A 25538-nucleotide genomic window follows, 5' to 3' on the forward strand; every position below is an offset into this window, starting at 1 on the left:
TTTTGAAGTATTTTTTACTTCGAAATTCGACCCTTGATAAATCTGCCCCTAAATGTAAAAACCACATTGTAAAAACCACAACATAAATTTGCCAGGAAAAAGTTATCGAGGTCCTATAGAAGTCAATGGGAACTGTGCTGATCCTATTGGACCTTTTTTTAAACAATTCAGTCTTTTAGTAGTTTTCAGATATTATTTCCGCTAGGAATACCTGTTTCCAAGTATTTGTATATTTTAGTGTATCATTCAGCATTTTTTTTCATTCATATTTTTTATAATGGATCTTTTTACAAATTCCATGTCATTTGTGTTTTTGAGAAAGAGAGATTATTCATGGTTTCAAAAACCTCTAAAATGAGACTGTTGATAAAGAGGCCTCCAAATGTGCAGAACTTGGTGGCATTGTAATGGTTCAAGCTCACACATAAAAAGATGATTGATTTATTTATTGGAATACAACTGTCCTAGTTAGCCATCTAACTGCAGATGAGGCAAGCTCAAGTTACTTTATGTCAGATAAAATTGGGTAGTGAATATGATTTCTGGTTTCGTTATGCCAATACCAATACAGTTCTGGACCACCAGGTTGGGATACAAATATTGTAATTATGTGAGCAAAAGTAATGCCTTGTTTGATTATATGAGTAAACTAACTGTGATTTTATTTCCATCTTGATAGAAAATCTTTTTAATAAATTTAAGGTCTAGTAAGGCAAGAACAGCAAAAAAGAATGAAAGTGACCATTGTTTAAGCTGCAAAATCACTGTTTTGTTTTGTTTTGGTTTGACAGAGTTATAAAAATACCACATGTTTCAAATTACCATAGAGGTCTCAAAACATACTCATTTCCAAAATATTCCAAATTATTTGCTTTGTTCAAATGGTACAAAAAGTATTTTTATATATACATGTATATACATACATTAAAAACCATGAATAACATTTACAATATGTCCTTATAAATGTTGATGATGTGTAATTTGTATCACAATCTTGTGTTCCATGAGCACATTGTAGTTCCGTGGAGTTCCATGAACTGCATAAAAGCGCTTGCCTTTATATGGTCATTGACCTTTTTGGTGACTTCTAATATCCTCCTAAATTACAACAGAGGGTTTTTTTCATATAACATATTTAATACAAATTATTTACAGTTTATTTACAACAAGAATTACATTAATGATAGCCATTGAGTACAGTAATGCGAGGCCTCCCTCATATCTACATAACATTCAATTAAGTGACTGGAGTTTTATTCATATTCCAACTATATCATTGAAAGGAATCTAGCACAGATCATAACATATAAAGCATTTTATGTATGACATTTAAATCAATCCAATTTTATATTATTAAAAATAAAACATGTTACTTTATTTTGATTGATTGAAGTTAGGGCTATTTGGATTTTTGGATAAAATTTTATTGCAAATCAATCCAACAGATTACAAGTGAGCACTTTGCAAATAAATTCACCAAACTTCTGGTACACAGAATCACAAAGTGAAGCATAAGTTTAGGTAGGACAACATTCTTTTTACACAAGAAAAAGTCCAATTACTATTTTATTATTTGGTATTATACATTTATTAAGTAAATTTGGCTATATGCTTGTTACATGTTGTAGATCTCTCTGGAAGTGCAAGTAAAACAGTAAATACAAAACAACTCCCTATGCTGAAAAGGTCCCAAGTGCGGACTGGCAGTGCTGGTGCACCCCAAGACCCCAGGCCGATATTTCAAATTTGGTATAGAGCACACAGTCTATATTCACACCTGTGTGCCTTAGTACCAGAGCTGCTTTCCATTTGCCGTATGCTACTGAAAGAACCTTAAGTAAAAATATTGTTTTCTTTAAGTCACCACAATGAGTAATGGAGGGATGCATTAACAGAAACCACACTTCACTAAAATGTGTAGGAAAGTAATTTTTAGTGGTATTTTCAAAATGGCCGTTTCCTAAGACGACTTTAGGTCCATATTCAATGTAAACACAAAGGTATTAACATAAATTGAGTTTTACGTAGACATTTTTCTCAACAAATGAAAACAACAACTAAGCTCCACCAACAATGAGGTTAACATGTGCAAGATAGTCAGTTAATCAGCCATAAGGCAATGAAGTATTGAGCCATTAGAAACATCTATATCTCTCGCCCTGGAATCTTGGTAATCAGACATCTTTAAAGTGTGTAGGGATGCAGTAAGGGGCATGTTTATTTCCCTTTGAAGAGCCTGTTCAGGGATCTGGAAAAACTGCAAGAAATTTTAATCTTCCATCGATTTTCTTGTGTTTTTTTAATTTCATTTCATTTTTCAATTTCATTTCATTTTTTAATTCTTTTAACCAAATAAAAACAAGGCTTATCAGATTTCAGGTGGCAAGCTTTTTATTTTTTGAAAAAACAGATCATTGTTTAAAAAAGAAGAGTGTTAAAAAAGGTCAAGATTATAGGAGAATTACTAAAACTCGACTTTTTTACCAATAATTTTTCTTGAAAAAGTCTGCAACAAAATTGTGCATCAATTCAAATCATGCAACTTTTTCGAATTGACACACACTAAAAACACGACTTTATCGAATTTCGCTGTGACAACTCAAATTTATCTACTGTGCAGATCACAATGTCAAAAAAAAATCTTCAGTGACTTCTACATGTCTTTGACAGGTTTTAGCTGGAGTATTTTCAAATTCAGATTTTTAGCAGGTTTGGGGTATAATAAATCTCCAAAAATTAGATTTTTTTTTCCCTCTAAAAATTCAAGTTTTCTCCTTTAAAAACTCAAGCGGAGTCGAATTGACACACACATTTGTTACAACATTTTTTCGCACCAATTTTTTCAATAAGAATTATTGACAAATTAGTTCAATTTATGGATGGGAGTTAGGTCAACTTTGTTTTAATTAAAAAAATTAGATAATCTCGAGTTTTAGTAAATACTCCCCTATGTGTTTTGCAGAAGAAGAATAAACTAAAAATATGTACATTACATTGCCTTTAACCTAACCACTGGTGGGGTTTAGCTCCATAAAGTTTATATAGAGTTATTTTTCCTTTTAAAGCTTTTGTCCTACAAAGAACATCATTATTTTGGTGCATGTAAAGTATCTGAGCAAGGAATTTACAAGGGAAAAAGCAGTAGGTACAATATTTTCTCATATGACTTTCAGTGCATTTCAGGTCTTTAATGTACATTAAACCCCAGTGCTTTGAAACAGTTATGTTGCTGTTTCTGTTAAAGTAAACAAACCAATACATTCAAAAAGCCAGATTGTTATATTCATGTAGTGGCAGGCTTTGGGATATCTGTAGGCCATACACTGCTCAGGGAATGAACCCAACATCAATTACTATCCATTAATAATAATAAAAAAATACAATTAAAGCAAGGGTTGACGGTGGTTCACATTTGAAAAAGTACACAAGTAGAGCAAAAGTCAAGTATGTAGTACAAAAGAATCATTTAGGGACATAAAAATTAAACATATGGTACCATTTGACCTGTTTTATGTGCCAGTGACAACATTTAAAACAATGTTAAAAGCACAATAATGCTAAAGTATAATTCTTTCTTATATGAAAACAGTTATGTACATTTCTAGAAAAGAACATGATACTCCTTGTGCTGTTTTTGGAAATATGGGGAAACTATTTTTCTCTGACCTCTTGATTTCCTGGTCATTCTTGGTATACAAATATTTGCTTCCCTGACAAGGATTATCAAAGAAAAATGCACCTTCTCTTCTTCCAAAAGATAAAGTTCTTATATGGCCAAGTTTTACAAAGGTAGGAACATGTTTATCACCACTACAGAATATATTAAAAAAAAACCCAGAATTTAGCACTAATGTTTCTTTAATTTTGTATGAATTGCAGTTAAATTATCTACAGAAGCTAACCCTTTCAATTTGAAAGAGCATCCATGGATAGTGTTTTTCAGAGATGTACAGGCACCTGGGATGTTGAGTTTTTGTGCGCAGTTACATCTTTGGGAGGGGAAAAGACCTTTCCTGCTCACTACATGGATTCACAAATTATAACAGCAATATACAATTTTGGACCAACACTACATCTACAAGACCTCCACACTACAGGCTGAAAAGAAAATCAAATTCTTTATTAAATAATATTCAGTTTTATGTATGTATATATGCATTTTGGTAGGAGCAAGTAGCCGTAAGTAGCAACACTGGATCCATTATATTAAATCTTTTGGAGGACTTTGGTAATTTTATACAAGTTTGTTGATGACGGTAGTGACACTGGTTATTTTACATCAGTCTGCATACATAACATTTTGATTTATATTATTTTTTAAATAAATAAGTCGCTTCAAAATATCTACGTATGTTACTGGACAATGAAAGGCAGAATGAAGAGTGTTGCACAAAGAACTGGCTTTTACTGATAATAAAATGTATACATCTGTATAACAGCAGCACCAATGGCACAGCCCATGTTGGGGTAATATAACCACTGGATCAATAGGGATTGCCAGTAGTTCTCCCAATGCAAAATTCACCATCTAAAGCTGTTTGTAACTCTCTTGGACTTAAATTACTACCCATGCTTTGACCTGTTAATTGTGCATATAAAAAAAAAACTTAAGATGATACCCAATTATAGTGTTTTTTAAGTAAGGATGCCTTTTAAAAAAAAGTCTAGCAAAAAAGTTGATTCACACCACCCCCCAAAAAAATAATTAGAATGAAACAATATCGGTGGCATCTGTTTACTTCCCATTGTAATATCTAATAAATACTGAACTGTAAAGAATATTTTCACCTTATGAACATGTTTAGAAAGGTTATAAAATAATATATAATTACAGAGGGAATTCATTTGTTACAAATTGCTCTGGCAAGACTTCCACCATTTTTCATATGAAGAAACCCAATACATTCAAATATATTTTCCATGCCACTTTCCAACGGTTGAGGTAAACATAAATTTTAATATAAAGTAACTTGAATGCCTATCATTTATCTCTCAGCAGTACAAAGTGCTTTTAACACATTCCTTTGAGGTACTGTACAAAGCAATCACTTTCCTGAGTTTTTTTTTTCTCTTTTTTTGCAGACAGAACATTAAAAGAAATGAACTGCAGAAATTAAGGTCCAGATCATGGTTTTCCTGTTTTTATTGTTCTGCAGAACAGACAGGTCTGAGGAATACTGTTGCTCATACAATGGCAAAAATCTGGCTCTCTGTCTATCAACACAATCGTTCATCTCTAGTCCAGCAATGTTTGAAGTTAAAGCTCTTTATATTAGCACATGCCACCAATGTAATTGTGAGGCAAACAAAAAAAATAAAGCACCACTTCAGGCACTTGACAGCAACTAAATCTCAAGAACAGCAGAATGGAATCAACACACACAAGGTTCATGTTCTTCCAGAATCAACCCACTTTAACCCAGCTTCTTGGTGAGCGTTGACTAGCTTGAATAGACCTAGGCATCGACTTATGCTCTCGGTTATATGATTTTTATTTCCGAGCACAGATATTTGATGCACTTTTCATACAAGTCTAACCTGACTCCTCAGATGCAAAGGTATTGTGAATGTCCATGTACCATTTACAATTTGAACACAAGCGGAAAGGGTATGTATTCCCTCTGTTACCTGTGTTCATGTGCCACAACATTCAATGCAAAGTTTAAGGGAAATCACTGACTGCAACCAAACATTTTGTTCCATTCAATATATGTATCAAGTTCTTTTTGAGATATGCTAGGCTGAATCTTGCAGAATACATTTTCAAAGTCTTGATATGTCACAGGCCTCAACTGGTTAGGCATAATGTCTGAAAGGTCTGAGGGTGGTATGGCATGGAGAGGACCTACCACAGCTTCCTGACACAATCGAGCCACATCTAGTCCCGAAAAACCCTCTGTGCGCTGAACTATGAGTGCAACCTCTTTGTCATTGAGACAGTAATTGTGCTGTGAGAGCAGTTGTATTATTATCTGGTGTCTGGCTGTGCTGTCTGGAAGTGGAATTAAAAGTCTCTTCATGAAATATCTCCGGAGAGATTCATCTATTTGTTCTGGTTTACTTGTAGCACAAATTACAACTATTTGGTCCTCAGCAGAAGACAGAACAGTGTCTAGCTGCATTAAAAACTCTGTTCTCATCCGACTTATTGGACTGTGATCTTCATTAACTTGGGACGAGAGTAGCATATCAATGTCACTAACAAAGATCACTGATGGTTGTCGACACCTTGCAACAAGAAAGGATGCATGAACAATTTTTTCTCCTTCGTTTATCCATTTTGTCACAAGATTAGAGCCAGAAATTTTAAAGAAAGTGGCACCAAGTTGACTAGCTATACATCTGCCCAACAATGTTTTACCTGTTCCCCGTGGTCCAAATAACAGAATGCTTCGAGGCAAGGCAGTAAGTCCACTAAATGCATCAGATCGTATTACAGGCCATAAAACCTCTTCTTTTATAAAAGCTTTTACTAAATCAAGGCCAGCAATTTCATCCCAGTCTACTGGATGCCCCTGGTTGATAATCTCATTAGTTACAAGGTCAATCAGGTGAGAGTCAGTATTCTTCAGCTGGTCGTCCACAGAGTGGTTGGATGAGGTAGCTGTATGAAGTCCAGGGCCTTGCATTGCATGTGGTAGTAACTGACGATGCTCATCACTGTGTTCATTAATGGCAGAAGAATTATATTTTCCAAAAGATTCATTTGATCTTGAATTCTTGGTAGAGCTATATGAAGGTGGAGTTAAAGCTCTTGTGGACTGGCTGTTGAATTTTCTTTGTTGATCAGAGGACACTAACTGCTTTATTGGCTTAAATGCTAAAGATCCTGTCTCAGCATTTCGATCAAATCCATTTCCCCTATTTGAATTTGTAATACTGCTGTCATGAATTCTGTACATAGGACTGTGTGATGATCTCTGTTGACCATAGCTGTAATTGCCATAACTGGAGTCAATTTCCCCTTGCCCTGCCATATAGAATGCTTTTCTTTTCAGTGAACTAGCTGAGCTATTAGAGACAACAGATGGTGCTATTGGAGTTAAACCATGGCTCTGATAGCTGTAGCCAGGGACAGTTGTGGGAGGCAAAGGAGTTGGAGCAGGAATACCTGATGGTAGGTAAGCAGAAGGTGGAGGTGCACTTCCAGGACTGTAACCTGATCCAACCGATGACTGAGGTGGATAGCTAGCAGGTGGGTAGTTATAACTGGGTATACTGGATGTCCCATTGTAGCCTGGTACCAAAGCTGAAGGAGGAGGTGGTGGTGGAGGAGGCTGTAAAAGGCCAGAGCTATGAAGTGGTGATGGATGAGGTGATGGGAGCGCAGATGCTGACTGACTGCTGTAACTTGTATGCAGGTAGGAACCATTATAACCTGTGGCATATTCCTGAGATGGTAGTCCTGAATGAAGACCAGGTACGGTATGGCTGCCGCATGTACTGCTAGAATAACTAGGTTCTGACAGATTACTTGCCACCCCAGGAGAACTGCCTATGCTGGCAGAAATATCTGATGAAGGAATAGCTGTTCCCACTCCTCCTTTGCTAGCTGTAATAACATCAGTAACACAATTCATGGGATAAACACCTTCAGAATTTAAGGAGCTCTGCCAAGGTTCACTTTCATTCTTCCGACCATTCACTAGACCCGACTGAACTTCTGTATAGTTACTCAGCAAGGGTCTCTCCATAGAACCATCTAAAATTCCAGAGTATTTCTCTGCATATTTCTTGAGCAAATTTGAAGCAGTCAGAGCAGAGATATCATCATTAGCCCAAGCATACTGATAGGTACGCTGCAAATGACCTCGGTACACCTCAACCTTATGAGCTGGTGACCGTGTGGTTGATGTTATATCAAAGTGTTGTTCCGGCCACTGCACATGCTCCTGGGTCCACTGCATCTTCAAGCCTATACAGAAAACAAGAGAGAAAAAAAAATCATAATTACATAAAAGTCTAAATTATTCAAATTAAACAATTAAAATAGTAAAGAACATTCAGATTTTTTAACTCTTTTTTGTTAACTTAAACAAAAAATCAAGACTGTTTTCTAAACTATTTCTTTGTATAGTTTGCACTGTTATGCATACAATTCTCTTTCTGAAATATCAGTTTCAGTTTTGGATTTTTTTTACCAATCTAAAAATATGAGACACAGCTGACAGATCACATCTAGGATACCTCTCTTATTTGGTGCTGAACACCTAGTTAGCACAGTATAATGCACCCTGTGCAGAACAATATGACACAGACATCATAGGTCATTCCATAATCCAACTCTCATCTAAAGTGGTCCACGACAGTTTCAAATCTGCTTCGTGGAGTGCAGCAAAGCAATCTCCTAGGCAGCGGTCCGTCGCTTTCATCACACAAAGCCTACAACTCGGTATGAATTACAACTGCCTTCTATCTGCTTTTGAGCTCTGGTGTTAAAGAATGAAATACACATACACAAGCATTAGTTGTTGGCTGGTCTTAGGCTTCTTCATGCGTTATTCTGGGAGCAAAGAAGTAAACCTCATTTGTACAATATTTAAACTTTATCAGCAATAAATAAATAATCATTTGAAGATATCATAGCTTAAATGCCATGATTTCAATCTCATTGTTGTGACATAATGTAAAAAGTTAGGCTCTTGTCCGGATACATTTTAAATAACAATTTAAAGAGAAACTGATATGAATTACTATTTTTTAAAGAACATACTAAGTTATTGCATTAACCATGCAATATAAAAACATCACCATAGAAACCTAAATAATTAAGCAGTAGGAATCATTTACTGGTCTGCTGTAACTATGTTACATTACTATGTTTGAAAACAAACACCTGGTTGGTTGTTATGGGTTACAAGACCTGGAGCAGGCACCTGTTCTTATATCCTGCCTTTGTTCCTTATAAACTGTGTACTCTTTTTGTATATGAGGTGCCTTTAGTTTATATATTTAGACAGGCCGCACTGTAAAAACAAAGTTCATTTTACTTAAATGAGACCTAAATCTTAACAAACTACTAGGGTAGAAATGCTACACAATGGGGATCATTTATAAACACTGGGCAAATTTGCACCTGGGCAGTAACCAATAGCAACCAATCAGTGATTAGCTTTTATTAGTCAGCTGCAGGTTGAACACTGAAAACAATCATCTGATTGGTTGCCATGGGTTACTGCCCAGGAACAAATTTGCCCAGTGTTTATAAATGAAAAATTAAAGGGTCTAACCGATTTTGATTTAAGAATACAACTCTGGCTTTCAACAATACATTGCAGTATAATGGGATTTGTAGCCCAGCAAAATTAAGATAAATTGTGGTTGAGCAATAATGTGTACATCCACTTTTAACACTTTTGTTGCCTTCCTGTTGAGTTCTACAGTGTAATAATACATTTTCCTTCAGCTTGGGTAGCTGCACGTTACAAGGACCAACACGCATTTACTGGCAGAATGGAGTTGTAAATCCCAACTGACTCTCTTTCCCTTGTTTGCAAAAATTCTGTACCAGACTCTGGAAGTTAATTAGCAGGATGATGCTGTGCTAATTGTGTTAATTTACAAGATTTTAGTCAAAGAGAATCATGCCAAGCCTGGCACTGCTGTCATGATTCTGACTTAATGACTTAGAAATAGTGAAAACAAGGTGGGAAGGATTGCAGTAATTACACAATACATGAATACCACAGCAGGATTCTGTTGAAAATATATTGTCATTACAATGGTGTTCACCAGCAGTTTAGGATTTGTGGAAGATGGATACTTTAAAAAATTGGAGGTTGCGAACGGAGATTAACATGCACAACATGCCACAAACACTTTGCATTGTCATGTAGTATAAACCTATTATTAGTGTTTAAAGAGGTATTTCTTTTTCTTCGTTCATATTAAAGGGGGTGTTTTAAAGTAGGATGCCCAAATTTAATTACACATTCAAGAGGATGATCTAAATGAGAATCCTCCCTCCACACGATAGTCATCTTGCTTGTATCTAATGTAGAGATATGACTGTGCAATTGTGTCTTTCTATTTATATATTACAGGGGCCATTTATATATGGTGCAAAGTGCAATTTTGGATGCAAATCACCATGTTTTTACCCATAATGCAGTGTTTTCTCTATAATTGCAGCCATTTATTACATATGCAACAATTGTGTGAGAATGAATGCAATTGCCCATGCATTTTGAAGTAAATATGGTGCATCTAGCAATTTTCATAGTGGGGGTTGAATTCAAAACTGCATTTGAATCTGTTTCAATAGGTGCAAGTGATGAAACCCACTATGTGGCCCTGGGGGCTACTGCTACATCCAGGCTTTCACAATAGGCACAATTCATCATGGTGTCATTGGTAACAGTTCAGTAGAGTGTTTGGACATAAGTACCTTAAAGGAGAAGTCAACCCCTTCGGCACTAAAATCCCTCCCCCCTCCCCCTGTGTTGCTCCCCCTCCCCCTGTGTTGCCACCCCGGCAAATGCCCCTAAGTTGCTACTTACCCCTCGGCGCAGGTCCTGTCCACGGAGTTCACAGGCGCCATCTTCTCCCATGCAGTCTTCTTGCCGGATTCCCTGGCATTTGGTGGTGCATGCGCAGTAGGAGCATTTGCCGGTTCAGCTCTACTGCACATGTGCTGAAAGTCACAAAGATGGCGCCTGTGAACTCCATGGACTGGACCTGCGCCGTGGGGGTAAGTTGCAATTTAGGGGCATTTGCGCGCGCGGGGGGAGGTAGAGAGGGGGGAGGGATTTTAGCGCCAAAGTGGTTGACTTCACCTTTAATGAATTCCATCAATATGTACTCTCCAATACATCCATTTTAGTTCACACAGGCTAGTTAGGCTAAATATAAAACCATGTAGGTGTTTACTGGCATAAAAAGCTTAATACTCCCAGAGAAGATCACATTAGCAAAGTTTTTTTAAGAGATCTAAAGGGGGTAGTACGTTTATGAAAGGTTTAAATTGAACCACTGGGCATAAAGAGCTGAGGGAAGTCTCACTGTGCATCATCATATTTATAGTGCCAGTAAGTTATGCAGAGAGCTCTAACATATAGGGGTTTTTACAAGCATTTCACAAACAAGGGTTACAGAAGAGAAATAGGATCAGAGGGCCTTACTTGCCAAAGCGTACAATTCAGAAGTGTTGCTGGACTTCTGATTTTAGTTTAAAGATTTAACCTTTATTAATATGCATACATATGCAGGGGAGTTTTATATCCAGAATGCAAATAAACATTTTATGTAGCAGTAGAAAATAAAGGCCAATCACTCCCTAAAAACACACAAAAAATGCATTAACAGCAGAGGAAAAAGGCTCTTTTGTCCATTTGGCCTTAGTTTACAAAAGCAGTGTAGTAAAAGTTATAGGGATTCCTAGCATGACTGCTAGCGAAAACAGGACAAAACAGAAAAAGAAGAACAGCAATCAATTTGCAGAAAGAAAGTGCTGCATCGTTTCAGCCACATATTGGATCCAGGAGCTGCTTCAATCTGCAGCCTTTAAACAAGGCCCCACAGGGTTACTTTGCTGTCAAGCTGTATGTGGCAACATAACCAAGCTGACACTTCAGCAGAGGCGCATAAATGTGTGCTAGCAAAGAATCCTGCTGTAAGCAGCACTGGGAAATAAACAGAAAGTCAATAGTTATGAGCGCGATTTTTCCATTTTACACACATTTGGCTTAAAGGGAAAGTAAAATAGCGTAATCTAAGCTGTCCCTACATGAGAAATACTGATTAGAATTTAAGGGTAAAAAACCGCCAGGGGAGTACAGAATTGTGCCCCTTCAGGAAGAACTTAATTTTGATGCCTTGCTGTCCTATGTACCTCACTACCTGTCATAGGGCAAGCAGTAAGGATAAGACTCCTTAACACACTGTGCCGACCAGCACTACCGGACTAGAGGGCAAAATAAAAGACACTATGTTCCTCTCCATCCCACCCCTCACAAATACAAAGCTGCCAAACATCAGTAGCCCTATATTCATTGAGGGGAGCTCCATTATGAAGCACTAAAACTTGCACTTATGATACAATGTGCAAGACAGGGTGCAAAAATGGCAGCTTGCTCCCATTTTTTGCACTTTGAACCCTGGCCTCCATTTTGTACATGAATCCAGGGTGTCAACATACAAGACAACCAGGTTTGTCAAATCAGAATGTTGGGACATTTAGGGGGTAAGTGTGTACATTTGAAAAGGGCTCAAGGATATTTATACAGAAAGTGGAAAGGCAGGTAAACCTCTACAGTCTCTAATGAATTCTAACCCCTTGAGTCTTTCAGGGACAATGGGGGACTTACTGCAGGTCAACAACAGATCAAGAGCCACAGGTTGAAGATTCTTGTTCTAATAGGTGAGCCAGAGCACATCTTATGCAGATGAAACTATGACAGGAGATGTAAAATAGATGACACATTTTCAAACAGTACAAGCAGTCTGAAACATTAAATCAAGCAGCTGTCACTTTTCTTCAATCGACTGAGCAGCAAAGAAACCACTACAAGATGTTAGGATAAATGTTCTATTGCAAACGTATTTGCTGTATTAATGACATGCAATTTCTTTAATGTGCAGTAGATTATCACAGGGTGTGAAGATTTATTTCCAGAACTCCAACATTTCTCTATCTCAATGAACCTCTAAACATTAAATGTCACAAAACCAGGGGGGGTTCTTGACAATGGGACTCCTCAATAGGGATGGGCGAATGTTTTCGCCTTGATTCACTGCAAAAATGACGCCCATAGACTTGTTTGCCGCTTGACACATTTTTCTTGACGCCCATAGACTTTAATGGGCATCAGCAACATTTTGCCGGAGGCGAATTTTTGGCGAAACGAAACAGGTCAAATTCGCCCATCCCTACTCCTCAATTGACCCTTCACCTTCAGCCACCCCATTGAACCGCTTAGTTACACACAGTAATGAAACACAAGGAGCCAGAAATGGTGAAAATGGCCACAGCATTCATTAACATTTTATCAAATAAATAGGACCTTGCCAGCCTCACCCCAAGGCAATATTCAAAGCCAGAATTCCATAAGGGATCGCTACTATGCTCTGCCACTCCTCACTTGAGATCAGCACTATGTCATTATATCCACCACTGAGTATTAGGCGGCCTCTTCCTACAGAGAGGATGGTCCCAAACTCTGCTACGAGTAGGAGCTGCATCTCCCACCATGTGAGAAGTTCAGCAGCCCTGCTGTGGGTCCGGAATCTGCAGTGTGTCGATGATAGGAAATCCAAGCAGGCTGTCACCTAGCACAAGCAGTAGTAGCGTCTGTATCAATCAACCCACTGTGCAGTCACAGGAGAGAACCTCCCTTTTCCCTCTTATAAAATTTACCTGTGCAGTACTCTGGCAAGATCCTACCGTTGCTGTGACAAATAAAAACTTAAAATACATTATCATATATCCACTGTTTTGATCCAAAGGAAGGCAAAAACCCCAGCCTGAAGGCACTGCCAATTATGCCTCAAGAGAGAAAAAATTCCTTCCTGATCCCAATGGCGATCGGTAACATTCCCTGGATCAAGCACTTGACATTCATTTAACATGAATAATACATGCAAACACTCTCAGGTTTATATTGTATAAACCACAACATAACAGTACACAGAACATGCAGTAATCCCTCCAGATTTGCTTATTAATAGATAATATGGGAACATAAAGAGAAACTCCTAACATTTAACAAACTATGGGATGTTTCTACCTGCTCAGAAGATAAGGAAGTGAACTGCTTCTTCTCAAGACATCACATCCCTCTCTTTCTCCACCTCCAGCCCAGCTTTTCCCATTCCTTCTCATCCGCTCACAGCTACATCTGATTCTGCAAATCTTTAAATATAAACCAGTGTAATCTTGCTGCTAGTCATTCGGATCCCTTGTTATGCAGCCCCTGCGTTTATTGCTCCAGGGTTTTCCTTTCTGCTGCTAACCCTACATTTGCATACCTCCCAACTGTCCCGTTTTTAGAGGGTCAGTCCCTCTTTTGATAGCTCAACCAGCAGTCCCTCGTTTGTACTGGAAAGTCCCGTTTTTCACTGCATTGAACGGACAGAAAAATAAACAATGTTTCTAACTTAATTGGCTTTTGGCAGAGAGCCCAGAACAGCCACAGCAGAAGATAAGATACAATTTTTGAGATAAGCAAATGAGTAATTGTAACAATATGAGATAATAGGTCCCTTGGGAAAAGTTAGACTCACAACTTAAAGGGCAATTCACCTTCATTAGCAAAACTGTAATAACTGAAAAAAACCCCACAGAAATATGTTCAAACCTGGCAAATTCTGTAAAATGAACACAGTAATTAGGGGGTGTGGCCACAAAAATGGTTGTGGTCAAAAAATTCACAGCGCTACACACACCAACTTTTTTGTCCCTCTTTTTATTTCCAAAATGTTGGGAGATATGCATTCACCCTCTTCATAAATAATGACTGAAAATTAAATTACGATAGTCTTGCCAATGATAAGCAAATACAAAGTAAACATAAAGAATGAATCCTTGTGATACAGAGAACACATTAACTTTCTAATAGAAAAATGACTCAATTTCCTTAACAATGCACGTATTTTCTTATTATTTAAATTCAGTATTTTACTGGTGAAAGAAATAAAGATACTGTAATAAAAACAAAACTGAGGTTATACCTGTAGGTGTGATTCTAACCAGGATAACATCTACATGAAGCTTAAAGCTATATTCTACCTTTGCTTGCATAGGTTTCCTCCAACACAAACATACAGGAAGGTTAACTGGCTCCTGATAAAACTGATCATAGTGAGTGTTACTGCAATAGGACCTTGGCTTATAAGCTTCATTGGGGAAATGAATCTACCGTTAGGTCCATAAATATTTGGACAATTTTGGTTCTAATTTTGGTTCTAATTTTGGTTCTAATTTTGGTTCTGTACATTACCACAATAAATTTTAAATGAAACAACTCAGATGCAGTTGAACTGCAGACTTTCAGCTTTAATTCAGTGGGTTGAACAAAAAGATTGCATAAAAATGTGAGGAACTAAAGCCTTTTTTTAACACAATCACTTTATTTCAGGGGCTCAAAATTAATTGGACAATTGACTCAGAGGCTATTTCATGGGCAGGGGTGGGCAATTTATTTGTTATGTCATTATCAATGAAGCAGATAAAAATAGCCCTGAAGTTGATTTGAGGGAGGGTGCTTGTATTTTGTATTGAACAAACAACATGCCGTCAAAGGAGCTCTCCATGCAGGTGAAACAAGCCATCCTTAAGCTGCAAAAACAGAAAAAACCCATCCGAGGAATTGCTACATTATTAGGAGTGGCAAAATCTACAGTTTGGTACATCCGGAGAAAGAAAGAAAACACTGGTGAACTCAGCACTGCAAAAAGACCTGGACGTCCACGGAAGACAGCAGTGGTCGATGATCGCAGAATCATTTCCATGGTAAAGAGAAACCACTTCACAACAGCCAAACAAGTGAACAACACTCTCCAAGAGGTAGGCATATTGATATCCAAGTCTACCATAAGAGAAGACTGCATGAAAGTAAATACAGAGGGTGCACTGCAAGGTGCAAGCCACTCAGAATAGAAAGACTAGATTGGACTTTGCTAAAAATAAACATCTAAAAAAGCCAGCACAGATCTGAAAAAACATTCATTGGGCAGATGAAACCAAGATCAACCTCTACCAGAATGATGGAAAGAAAAAAGTATGGAGAAGGCGTGGAACAGCTCATGATCCAAAGCATACCACATCATCTATAAAACATGGTGGAGGCAGTGTGATGGCTTGGGCGTGCATGGCTGCCAGTGGAACTGGGACACTAGTGTTTATCCATGATGTGACACAGGACAGAAGCAGCCAAATGAATTCTGAATTCTGAATTGAATACTGTAAAATCCAGCTAAATTCAGTCAAAATGATTAGGAGGTGTTTCATAAAACAGATGAACAATGACCCAAAACATACAGCCAAAGCAACCCAGGAGTTTATTAAAGCAAAGTAGTGGAATATTCTTGAATGACCAAGTCAGTCACTTGATCTGAACCCACTTGAGCATGCATTTACCTTCTTGAAGAATAAACTTCGGACAGAAAGGCCCACAAACAAACAAAAACTGAAAGCTGCTGCAGTAAAGGCCTGGCAGAGCATTAAAAAGGAGGAAACCCAGAATCTGGTGATTGAGTTCAAGACTTCCGGCTGTCATTGCCAGCAAAAGGTTTTCAACCAAGTATTAGAAATGAACATTTTATTTTCAGTTTTTTAATTTACTTTTGAGCCCCTGAAATGAAGTGATTATGTTAAAAAAGGCTTTAGTTCCTCACATTTTTATGCAATCTTTTGTTCAACCCACTGAATTAAAGAGGTTTTTTACCAACCACTGCAGCACAGGCACTTTATAATTTAAATTAATCAATTATAATTCATCAAGTAATTGATATAATACTAAGAACCTGTATAAATTAATTGTTATTAGCTTTTTAATAGAATGATTAATTGATAAAACATACACAGAGCCGGTGTAGTGACAATCAATATTTTATTGGTTGTATTTATTTAAGCACAAGCACTTTATATTTATTGGCACAAGGTGTGAATCTTATACATATGTATTAACTGATTGGTGAATGAACTAAGTGGCAAAAGTTGGTCACTAAGTTAACTGATACACGGTCCATAGAAGTGAGGGTTAAATTTAGCCATTGAAGGCAATTCGCAGTCACAAACAAGGTTCTTTGTCTCTTCTCTTCTCTTTTTAAACAATCAATTTTATCCATGTGTGTACTGTTTTTTTACGAGACACTTTAATAAAGAAAGTTAGTGAAACCCTATTCCCACTGAATTAAAGATGAAAGTCTGCAGTTCAACTGCATCTGAGTTGTTTTATTTAAAATTTATTGTGGTAATGTACAGAACCAAAATTAGAAAAAAAATTGTCTCTGTCCAAATATTTATGGATCTACAAATGTAAGTAAAATGGGGCTGAAAATGAATGCTACAGTATATAAAGATTAATGGGGGAGATTCAATTAAGTGAGACAAGTTATCTCCTGGTTTATAACGTGAAAACTCATGGACATGATTCAATTCAAGGAGAAAAACTTTTCTCCAAATTCAGTTCCAATTTTTCCCATAGACTTCAATAGAGTTTTCATGTGATTAACAGTGAGATAAGTTTTTCTGTATTGAATTGCATTTCAAATTGAATCTCATATGACTTTTTACATAATAAACCTTTTTTTCTCATTGAATTGAATTTGGCCCAATATGTGAATTTACAAAAAATAGACACCCAACATATTTGACCTATATACTGTAATTGTTGGTCTTAATGAGGTTTCATTAATAAGACGACATGCACAATCTTTTAGAGACAAGAGTTTAGGTCACATATATGGGTCAATAATTTCCCATCCATATTGTAGGATTAATTTTAACAATCGTATTGGTAATTTAGAAAACTTCCAGTTCAAACATTGAACAATAAAAAGGCTCACAGCTGCTGAAACCTCTTAGCCAAAACTAATTAAACCTAGCAATGCACACTGGCTAAGAGTAGACTTAAGCATTACATTAAAGAACATATGTTTAAAACATACACAAAGACATTATTTCATATGGAATTATACATCATGAGGATAAACAAAGTACCATAGCTGTTCATATAGTAGCTTCTCTATATGTTTGCTTAGAGGTCTCCCTGGATTTGCTTCTTTGATCAATCGTTCTAGAGATGGAAATATAGCATTGTTATAAGTAAGTGTTGCTCCAACAGGCAGTCTGCCATGGGACATTTTCCCATAGACTTCAATAGAGTTTTCACATGATAAACAGTGAGATTTTTTGAATTGAATTGCATCTCAACTTGAATATGATAAAACATGATAAAACATTTTCTCAATGAATTGAATCTGGCCCAATGTTTGGTATCAATATGATACCTCCTTCAGACACCTTCATTTTGAATGCAAAGAGTTCTAGTTTTTGAGTTAAATAGCTATCATATAACATGGTAACCCTTCTCAAGCTTGCCAACCAAGTCAAAGCAATCACAATATTGCAATTTCTTGCATTTACTATGCAAGTAATGCCTCAGGAGACATCACACATCTTCAGCAAATTAATATTGACTTCAATGCAAATCTTCATCAGCATTTATCTTGATCTTGGTTGATCAAAATGTGGCAATTATTATTAATCAGAAGAGGAGTAGAAAGAACTAGGATAAATGCGCAACCAGAGAAATACACCAAAGGGCACCCATTATGCATTCCCTTTGCTATTTTATAAAACATATATTAAAAAATTACCGTTATTGGAAACACAGAAGAGGACTGAGTCTTCTGCATAATAAAACCTTATAAATATCCTCATATCAGGGTTAACTTTAGTATCCTATCAAGGAAAAGATCAATTTAAGAACATTTGAAATAAGCTCTACTCAATTTTGACCCAATAGTCTGAGCTAACAGGGGTCAAAAAACAAATTTATAGGTCTAATAACTGCAGGCTTTGGTCTTAAATGAACAAGGCATCCATGCTCTTAAGTGCAATTTTGTTCAGCATTTAACTTCACAAACCGTATATCAGAGGATTTTAAGAACAAGTGGACTATGATTAGCTGGACCTCGATATGGAAGAGCATAAAAAATGCACTAGAATTCATCTTTGCTTTCTATCTTTCTATCTTCAAATCATTTTATGTGATAGAGCAATTCTTTTTGCATTTTATAGATGGCTTAGGATTCCATGATTAATGTAACAATAAAAGCAAAAAAAAAAGAGTAAAGAAATCTGTTGATAGGATGAGGGGACATAGTGTAGCACATTAATTCAGCGTCCTTCACTCTAGGGACCTTTGTATAATTTAGTCCAGCATCTGATGGCTGTGAAAAAAAGCCACATATAAAATTCATTTGTGTTGGCTTGAATGCTGTTTACCCTATACAGTAAAGATAAACTGAAGTGCCTTCCCAGATATTGCGCATTTTTAAAAGAATTTGTTCCTAGAATTGCACAACAAATATGTACTATTCAATGTGGCTAATATTTATGAGTTTCTTACTTAGAACCTTAACTCCTTTATGCTGAAAGTCACTTTGAAAAAAAAAGCGTCTAGTGTATAAGAGGCCCAGTCATACTTGAGCTTCTCCTGTATGTGCACTCACATAAATCTAAAATCTTAATAGAGAAATAGGGGATTGAATCAGGAGATACAGCGTTGCTTCCGATTTGTATGCAACATAAGTAAGGGAAAATCCTTTACACAAACTAATTAATTTTTTTTTGAATATATGTACTTTAGTATTAACCAGTAAACCCCCGATTCTCTAAAGAATCGTTAATGAAAGAATGGTAACAACAGTGAGGCAGCAAAATGCGATGGGTGCTGATTCACTCTCCATCCCCAGGCAGCAACTGGCGACGCTAATTTGTGGGGATGTAGAGTGAATCTGTGCCTATTGCTTGTTATTACCTATCTGCTATTAGAATTCTTAAATTTTGAGTTTATTGGTAGTAAAGTGTTACTGAAACATTTCTTTATAAACAACATTTTTTGTGAAAATGTTCTCCTGTCCTTGAATGAGTTCTCCCTGGTGAGCTGTACTTAAAATCTTGACTTTAACATCAGATGAACGCTGCACTCTTGAAAATGCAACATAAAGTTGACCATGACCAAACACAGGCTCAGATAGGTAAATGCCGACTTTATCCAATGTTTGTCCTTGTGATTTGTTGATTGTCATGGCAAATGCAGCCTTAATGGGGAATTGTCGTCGTTTAAGTTTAAAAGGTAATTCCTGTCAGAACTGGTAAGGTCAATTCTGGGAATCAAAACAGTATCACCGCTATGGGATCCTGTAAGCACTTCTGCCTTGATAACATTTTGTCTCATGCTCTTCACAACCAACCGTGTACCGTTACATAAACCTTGCTTAGTGTTAAGGTTTCTTAACAGCATGACTATTGTTCCTACTTTGAGTATAAGATTGTGTTGTGGTAATCCAGCAGGGTTGATAGTGTTTAAATATTCTAATGGGAAATTAAGTTTCTCACTTTCGTCTTCAGAATCAATACAGTCAGTACTGAGAAAGACACAGCTTTGTCCAGGAAGTAATGCAATCACTTGGTTGTTATCATGTCAACATCAATATTTTTTGGAGATAATATAGCCCGTTTTGCTAAAAATGGCCACCCACGCAGGTACGCAACCGGTTCCCCTCCTAGAGTGACGCTAGCGCCGCCATTAGACAAACTTGCAAAGGAGTAGCAAGATGGCCGACGCTTATACAGACTTTAGTGGGCGGATGACAAACTCGCAGAGGAGTAGCAAGATGGCCGACGCTTATACAGACTTTAGTGGGCAGATTTGGCAGTGGGCGGATGACAAAGTCGCAGAGGAGTAGCAAGATGGCCGACGCTTATACAGACTTTCGTGCAGGTACGCAACCGGTTCCCCTAGTGTGACGGTGAGCGCATCTGCCTCCCTAGATCCTAACCTTCCAGCGGTCGCCGCCTGAGTGAGCAGGAAAGAAGAGGCGGCGGGAGGCAGAAGGAGACTTTGAGCGCATCTGCCTCCCTAGATCCTAACCTTCCAGCGCATCTGCCTCCCCGATCCTAACCTGTTCTGATCCTAACCTTCCAGCACATCTGCTAATCGAAGGCCGCATCTATGTCTTTCGGCTGAAGTTGCGCGCGCATCTCATAGATCCTAACCGAAGTTGCGTGCGCATCTGCCTCCCCTCCACTCGGGACATAGATAGGCCTTCAATTAGTATATAGGATAAGTATTTATAAAGGGCGGACCTGTTCTTCAGTGCTCTACTTAATCATTAATGATGAATAGCACTTCTAGCAGATTGTCTAAAACACATGCATTGCATGATGAATCTATTGAAAATAGAGTTATACTGCTGTAGTAAACTACAGATGCAGTGTAGTAGTCCTCCAGTGATTATGCTGTTTGCAAAATAGATAAAATAAATGAAGATCTCCAGTTATGATGACACTAATACTCTGTGCCCTATCTGTAAGAGATCTCATTGAGCAAAAGCTCCTAGGACCTGCCTTCTGCCATTGGTCAGAGAGTTGTATCTTCACATCTGGAGGATATGGACCTTAGCTTTGTTCAAACAAATCAACAAATCTCATTGTGACTGATGGACCTCCCTGTTGTACAGCTATGGGGATTATAAAGTAAAAACTGTTATATACAGTGTTGGGAAAACCAGCAAATTTATTACTTTTCTTGCCTGATTCAGTAGAATAAAACCACAGTGTCTTTTAATTGTTGTTTATTTGAACAGCATAATTCCATGGGCTGTATGTTTAAAGAGACTTTAGGCAGGTTGCCCCAAAATGTGGCATCATTACTTAGCCAGGTTTTAAGGCTTACCATTTACTCTGTTTATCTGTTTCCACTGCATTAAACAATTCTGCCTATTATGGAATATGTATTGGACCTATTATCATACTGGTAGCTTCAGAACTTAAGACACCGTGGATAGTGATGGGCGAATCTGTGGCGTTTCGATTCACCGAAAAATTTGCGAATGTACCGCAAAACTCATGAAATGATGAAAAGTTTGCAAAACGCATTGTCAATGACAAGTCAATGGGCGTTCAAATAATTTTGACGTGCAACAATTTTATGTGCCTGACCATTCTGCCATCCGGTTTTGGATTTATTCACTGGCGGCGAAATGTGGAAATTCGCCGCAAATCCATGCTTGGCAAACTTATTCGCCCATCACTGACCATGGGCCTACAATATGCTCCCATTTACAGCAAAATTCACATAAAAAAAAGAATTGTGATGAATGCTGGGGTGGTTATGAATCCAAAGCAGTTTTGTCCCTAGAGAGAGGCTTGCTGTCTTGGTCTTCATTGATCAAGAATTCATGAACCTTGCAAGATAAATATAAATAATGTGTGTTGGAAGTAGGTGAAGCAGTGATTAGAACAGCCCTTGGGCCCTAGGTTTGAATACAGTTAGGGCACGATCTGCATATATGTCATCAGATATAAGAGGTACTTAGTGAATTTGTGTCACATGACTAAAACATGTGTACAGTCATGGAATCCCATTATGGGATGTCTGTCTCCCATAGACTTCATTATTATCAAATAATTAAAATGTTTAAAAATGATTTCCTTTCTCTCTGTAATAATGAAACAGTAGATTGTACTCGATTCAAACTAAGATATAAGTAGTCCTTATTGGAAGCAAACCCAGCCTATTGGGTTTATTTAATGTTTAAATTATTTTTTAGTAGACTTAAGGTGTGGAGATAAATTATGGAAAGGTCTCTTATCGCTAAAACCCCAGGTCCCAAGCATTCTGGATAACAGGTCCCATACCTGTATTATAAAAAAAAATAGATTAATATGTGATAATATGTGATTTCCAACACATTTGATTCCAAATGGCATGTATTCTGTTTTTGTATCTATCAGCTCCAAGGCATATTTTGCTTTGGACAGATTTAATATACTGTATCTATATATATATATATATATATATATATATATATATATATATATATATATATATATATATATATATATATATATATACTGATTCTAGATTGATTAATTCCCCCTAGCTATCTTTATTTCTGTTACAAACTCACAAAACATCACCCTTCAGAGCAGGGCTGGACTTGGAGAAAAAAAAAAAAAGCAGCCCTGGCAAATGTATCAAATAGATAAAGGTCTCTTATCGCTAAAACCCCAGGTCCCAAGCATTCTGGATAACAGGTCCCATACCTGTATTATAAAAAAAAAATAGATTAATATGTTTAATCTATCAGCTCCAAGGCATATTTTGCTTTGGACAGATTTAATATACTGTATGCATGTATATATATATATATATATATATATATATATATATATATATATATATATATATATATATATATATATATTCTGATTCTAGATTGATGAATTCCCCCTAGCTATCTTTATTTCTGTTACAAACTCACAAAACATCACCCTTCAGAGCAGGGCTGGACTTGGAGAAAAAAAAAAAAAGCAGCCCTGGCAAATGTATCAAAGTGGTATATACATGGATGGCCTTTATATGTTGGATGATATTGGTACAGTTATGTACTTGGCTGCTCTAAATAACTTTTCAACATATTCTCGATTGTGACTACTGGTTGTCTTGATTTATTATTGAATATTCCCTATGCATTTATATATCGTTATTTATTTATTTTTTTAACAGTTAAGTATAATATTTCCAATACATCTCAGACTTGATGGTATAGTAAGGCAGGACTATAATAGCAAGGTATCATAAGGTAAATGTCTAGTATTAACATGATCACACATAAACATCACACAAACACACAGAACTGAAATGAAATCCTTTGTAATGGAATGCCTATCATTCTAAGTGCACTTACTCACCACTTGTTTTTTTTTTTTCAACATGTCTTTTTTGTCATATTCATTTTATTATCATATACTACTTCAGAAATTCTTTTTATCTAGTTCAATGTCAAATGGTATTACCAGAAGACGTGTGCCAGCGATGACACAAAGCACACAGTTGTCAGTGCTGTCCGTTGAACTCACAAAAGCATTAAAATGTTACTAAAGTATCTAACTGATGAAAAATGACAGCTTAATCACTATAAAGCATTCTGCATTAACAGTTTTTTTCCCAATTCAAGAAGTAATGTCGCAGAATAATTTAATGGAGGTTAGACATTTAGCGTTGTTAAATAACCTACATTTTCCACCTAAATTGGGTATAATATCTATTAAATATTAACTTACAAATTCCGGAGCACTAGAACATGTTTGTAAAATGGAAGCAAATGTGCAATATAAATGTTAAACATTTCATCATTGGAAAAAAAATAATGTAGATAAGAAGAGAGAGTGGAAAAAAAATACCATTCGAGTAAAATGAATATAACTAGGTGCCAGCAGTTCAATTGTTCGTTTTAATGATAGCAATCATCTAACAAAAATATATATATAAAAAAATAAAAGGCAGCCCATTCTGATACATTATATTGTCCAACTCATAGAGAAGAGAAAACAACGAACTTCAAGAGTTGTATTTTTTTTGTCCATAATAGCTAAAGGAGGCAATATAGTTTTGTAAGAAAACTTCAGTGTGTTTTACTCTGTCCATCCAATTTTCCAGTGCATAAATTGGCCTACTGCTAGGACAATTTTCTCTTCGTTATAGACCTCTGAAAAGGAAGCACAGAGGTGTTTTTTTATCTCTATTTTTTCTGAGCAAATGCATTTGACCAAATTCAGAGGCATACAAAGTGTTTCCCCCCTCCTATTCTTGCTTGACAAGCTGTTGTAATTGAAATGAAGTCTAATCAGACTCATTACTGTTTTCAGCAATTTGCACCACCAAAGATGCTTATTAGGTAACTGTGTTTAATAAACCACTCTCTAGAAAAAAATAACTGTAATGAGCTCTTAACAGTCAGTCCACAGTGTGAATGTAATTTGAAAAGTGTTACTGGTGCTGAATTGATTTTCACATTTACTAGTATAATAATCAAGCTCAAAAACTCTATATAAATAGGAACACGGTGGAAAAATAGCAGTTTGTGGGCCACAAGGCTGTACTTGAACTGGCAAGTGAGTGACTGCGATTTGAAGCCATTTTCTCTGAAAGGATAATTTAATCATTAAAAAAAATGCATATTTAATATGTTATTTTATTCTCTATCTCTAGTGGCCGAGATTGGCAAATTTATTATGTAGGAACCCACCCATATTTTTAAAGTGGTTTCAGAACTTAAACTCATTAGACAAGAAAGTACACAATGTTCTATAATGTAGTGATTGGGCCTCCAAGCAGTATTGAAATTAAAAAGTTCACCAACCACTAAGCAGCAATGTTTTATTGAGACCTACCTGTAGACAGGGGAGTATTTCAGTGAACCCTTATAGGGTTGCCACCTCAGTCTAAGCGGCCTACAGCCCAGGCAAACCAGCAGTGACACCAAAGAGGGTTTGGAATGGCCAGTTCAGGGGTGGAGTATGGGCAGATTGGTGTGGGGGATGGTCAGATTGTGGGGTGGGAGGAGAGGTACTGCTTATGAAGAGCAGATCTAAACACTAAAATGTGAGTAGCGCAGGGGGAATTAGAAGAAAGACAACTTTATAAATGAAAGGAAAAAGGGAAGAAAGAAAACTGTCAGGAGATAAAGACATCAGAACAGTGAATATGTATTTTCTTTTTGAAAACAATTTTACCTAACTGCTCAAAAGGTTCCTGGCACTTGAATAGAGGAAGCACTTTCCTGGTATGTGTTACTATTTTCACTGGCCTTCTGCCAACAAACAGAAGTCTTATCTTTATTATTTATGGCTGGAAGCATAATATAATATAATGGATTAATGGGAGACATTCATCTGTTACCTGTGTGATGTAATTTTTTAAAAGTTTGCCCTATGTGTCTGTCTTGCTAAATAAGGAATATACAAAAAAAAGTATTGTGTCCAGTCAGCTTAAAAAAGCTAACATGAAAACAGGGAAAGAGTA

At 36.7% G+C, this 25538-nt stretch overlaps 1 protein-coding gene across 2 annotated transcripts in view; it reads right to left on the reverse strand.

Annotated features, from left to right (window-relative positions):
- Positions 1 to 1406: 1406 nt before the first annotated feature.
- fign.L (fidgetin, microtubule severing factor L homeolog) overlaps positions 1407 to 25538 on the reverse strand; it is a 113191-nt gene continuing 89059 nt past the window's right edge. For both annotated transcript variants that reach the window (XM_041577508.1, XM_018235855.2), the window contains one exon: positions 1407 to 7915. In XM_041577508.1, the coding sequence (XP_041433442.1) occupies positions 5673 to 7915 (2243 nt within the window). In that variant the 3' untranslated portion in view covers positions 1407 to 5672. The remainder of the gene's footprint in view (positions 7916 to 25538) is intronic.

This window comes from Xenopus laevis, chromosome 9_10L (assembly GCF_017654675.1).
Source record: "Xenopus laevis strain J_2021 chromosome 9_10L, Xenopus_laevis_v10.1, whole genome shotgun sequence".
Taxonomy (NCBI): Eukaryota; Metazoa; Chordata; class Amphibia; order Anura; family Pipidae; genus Xenopus; species Xenopus laevis.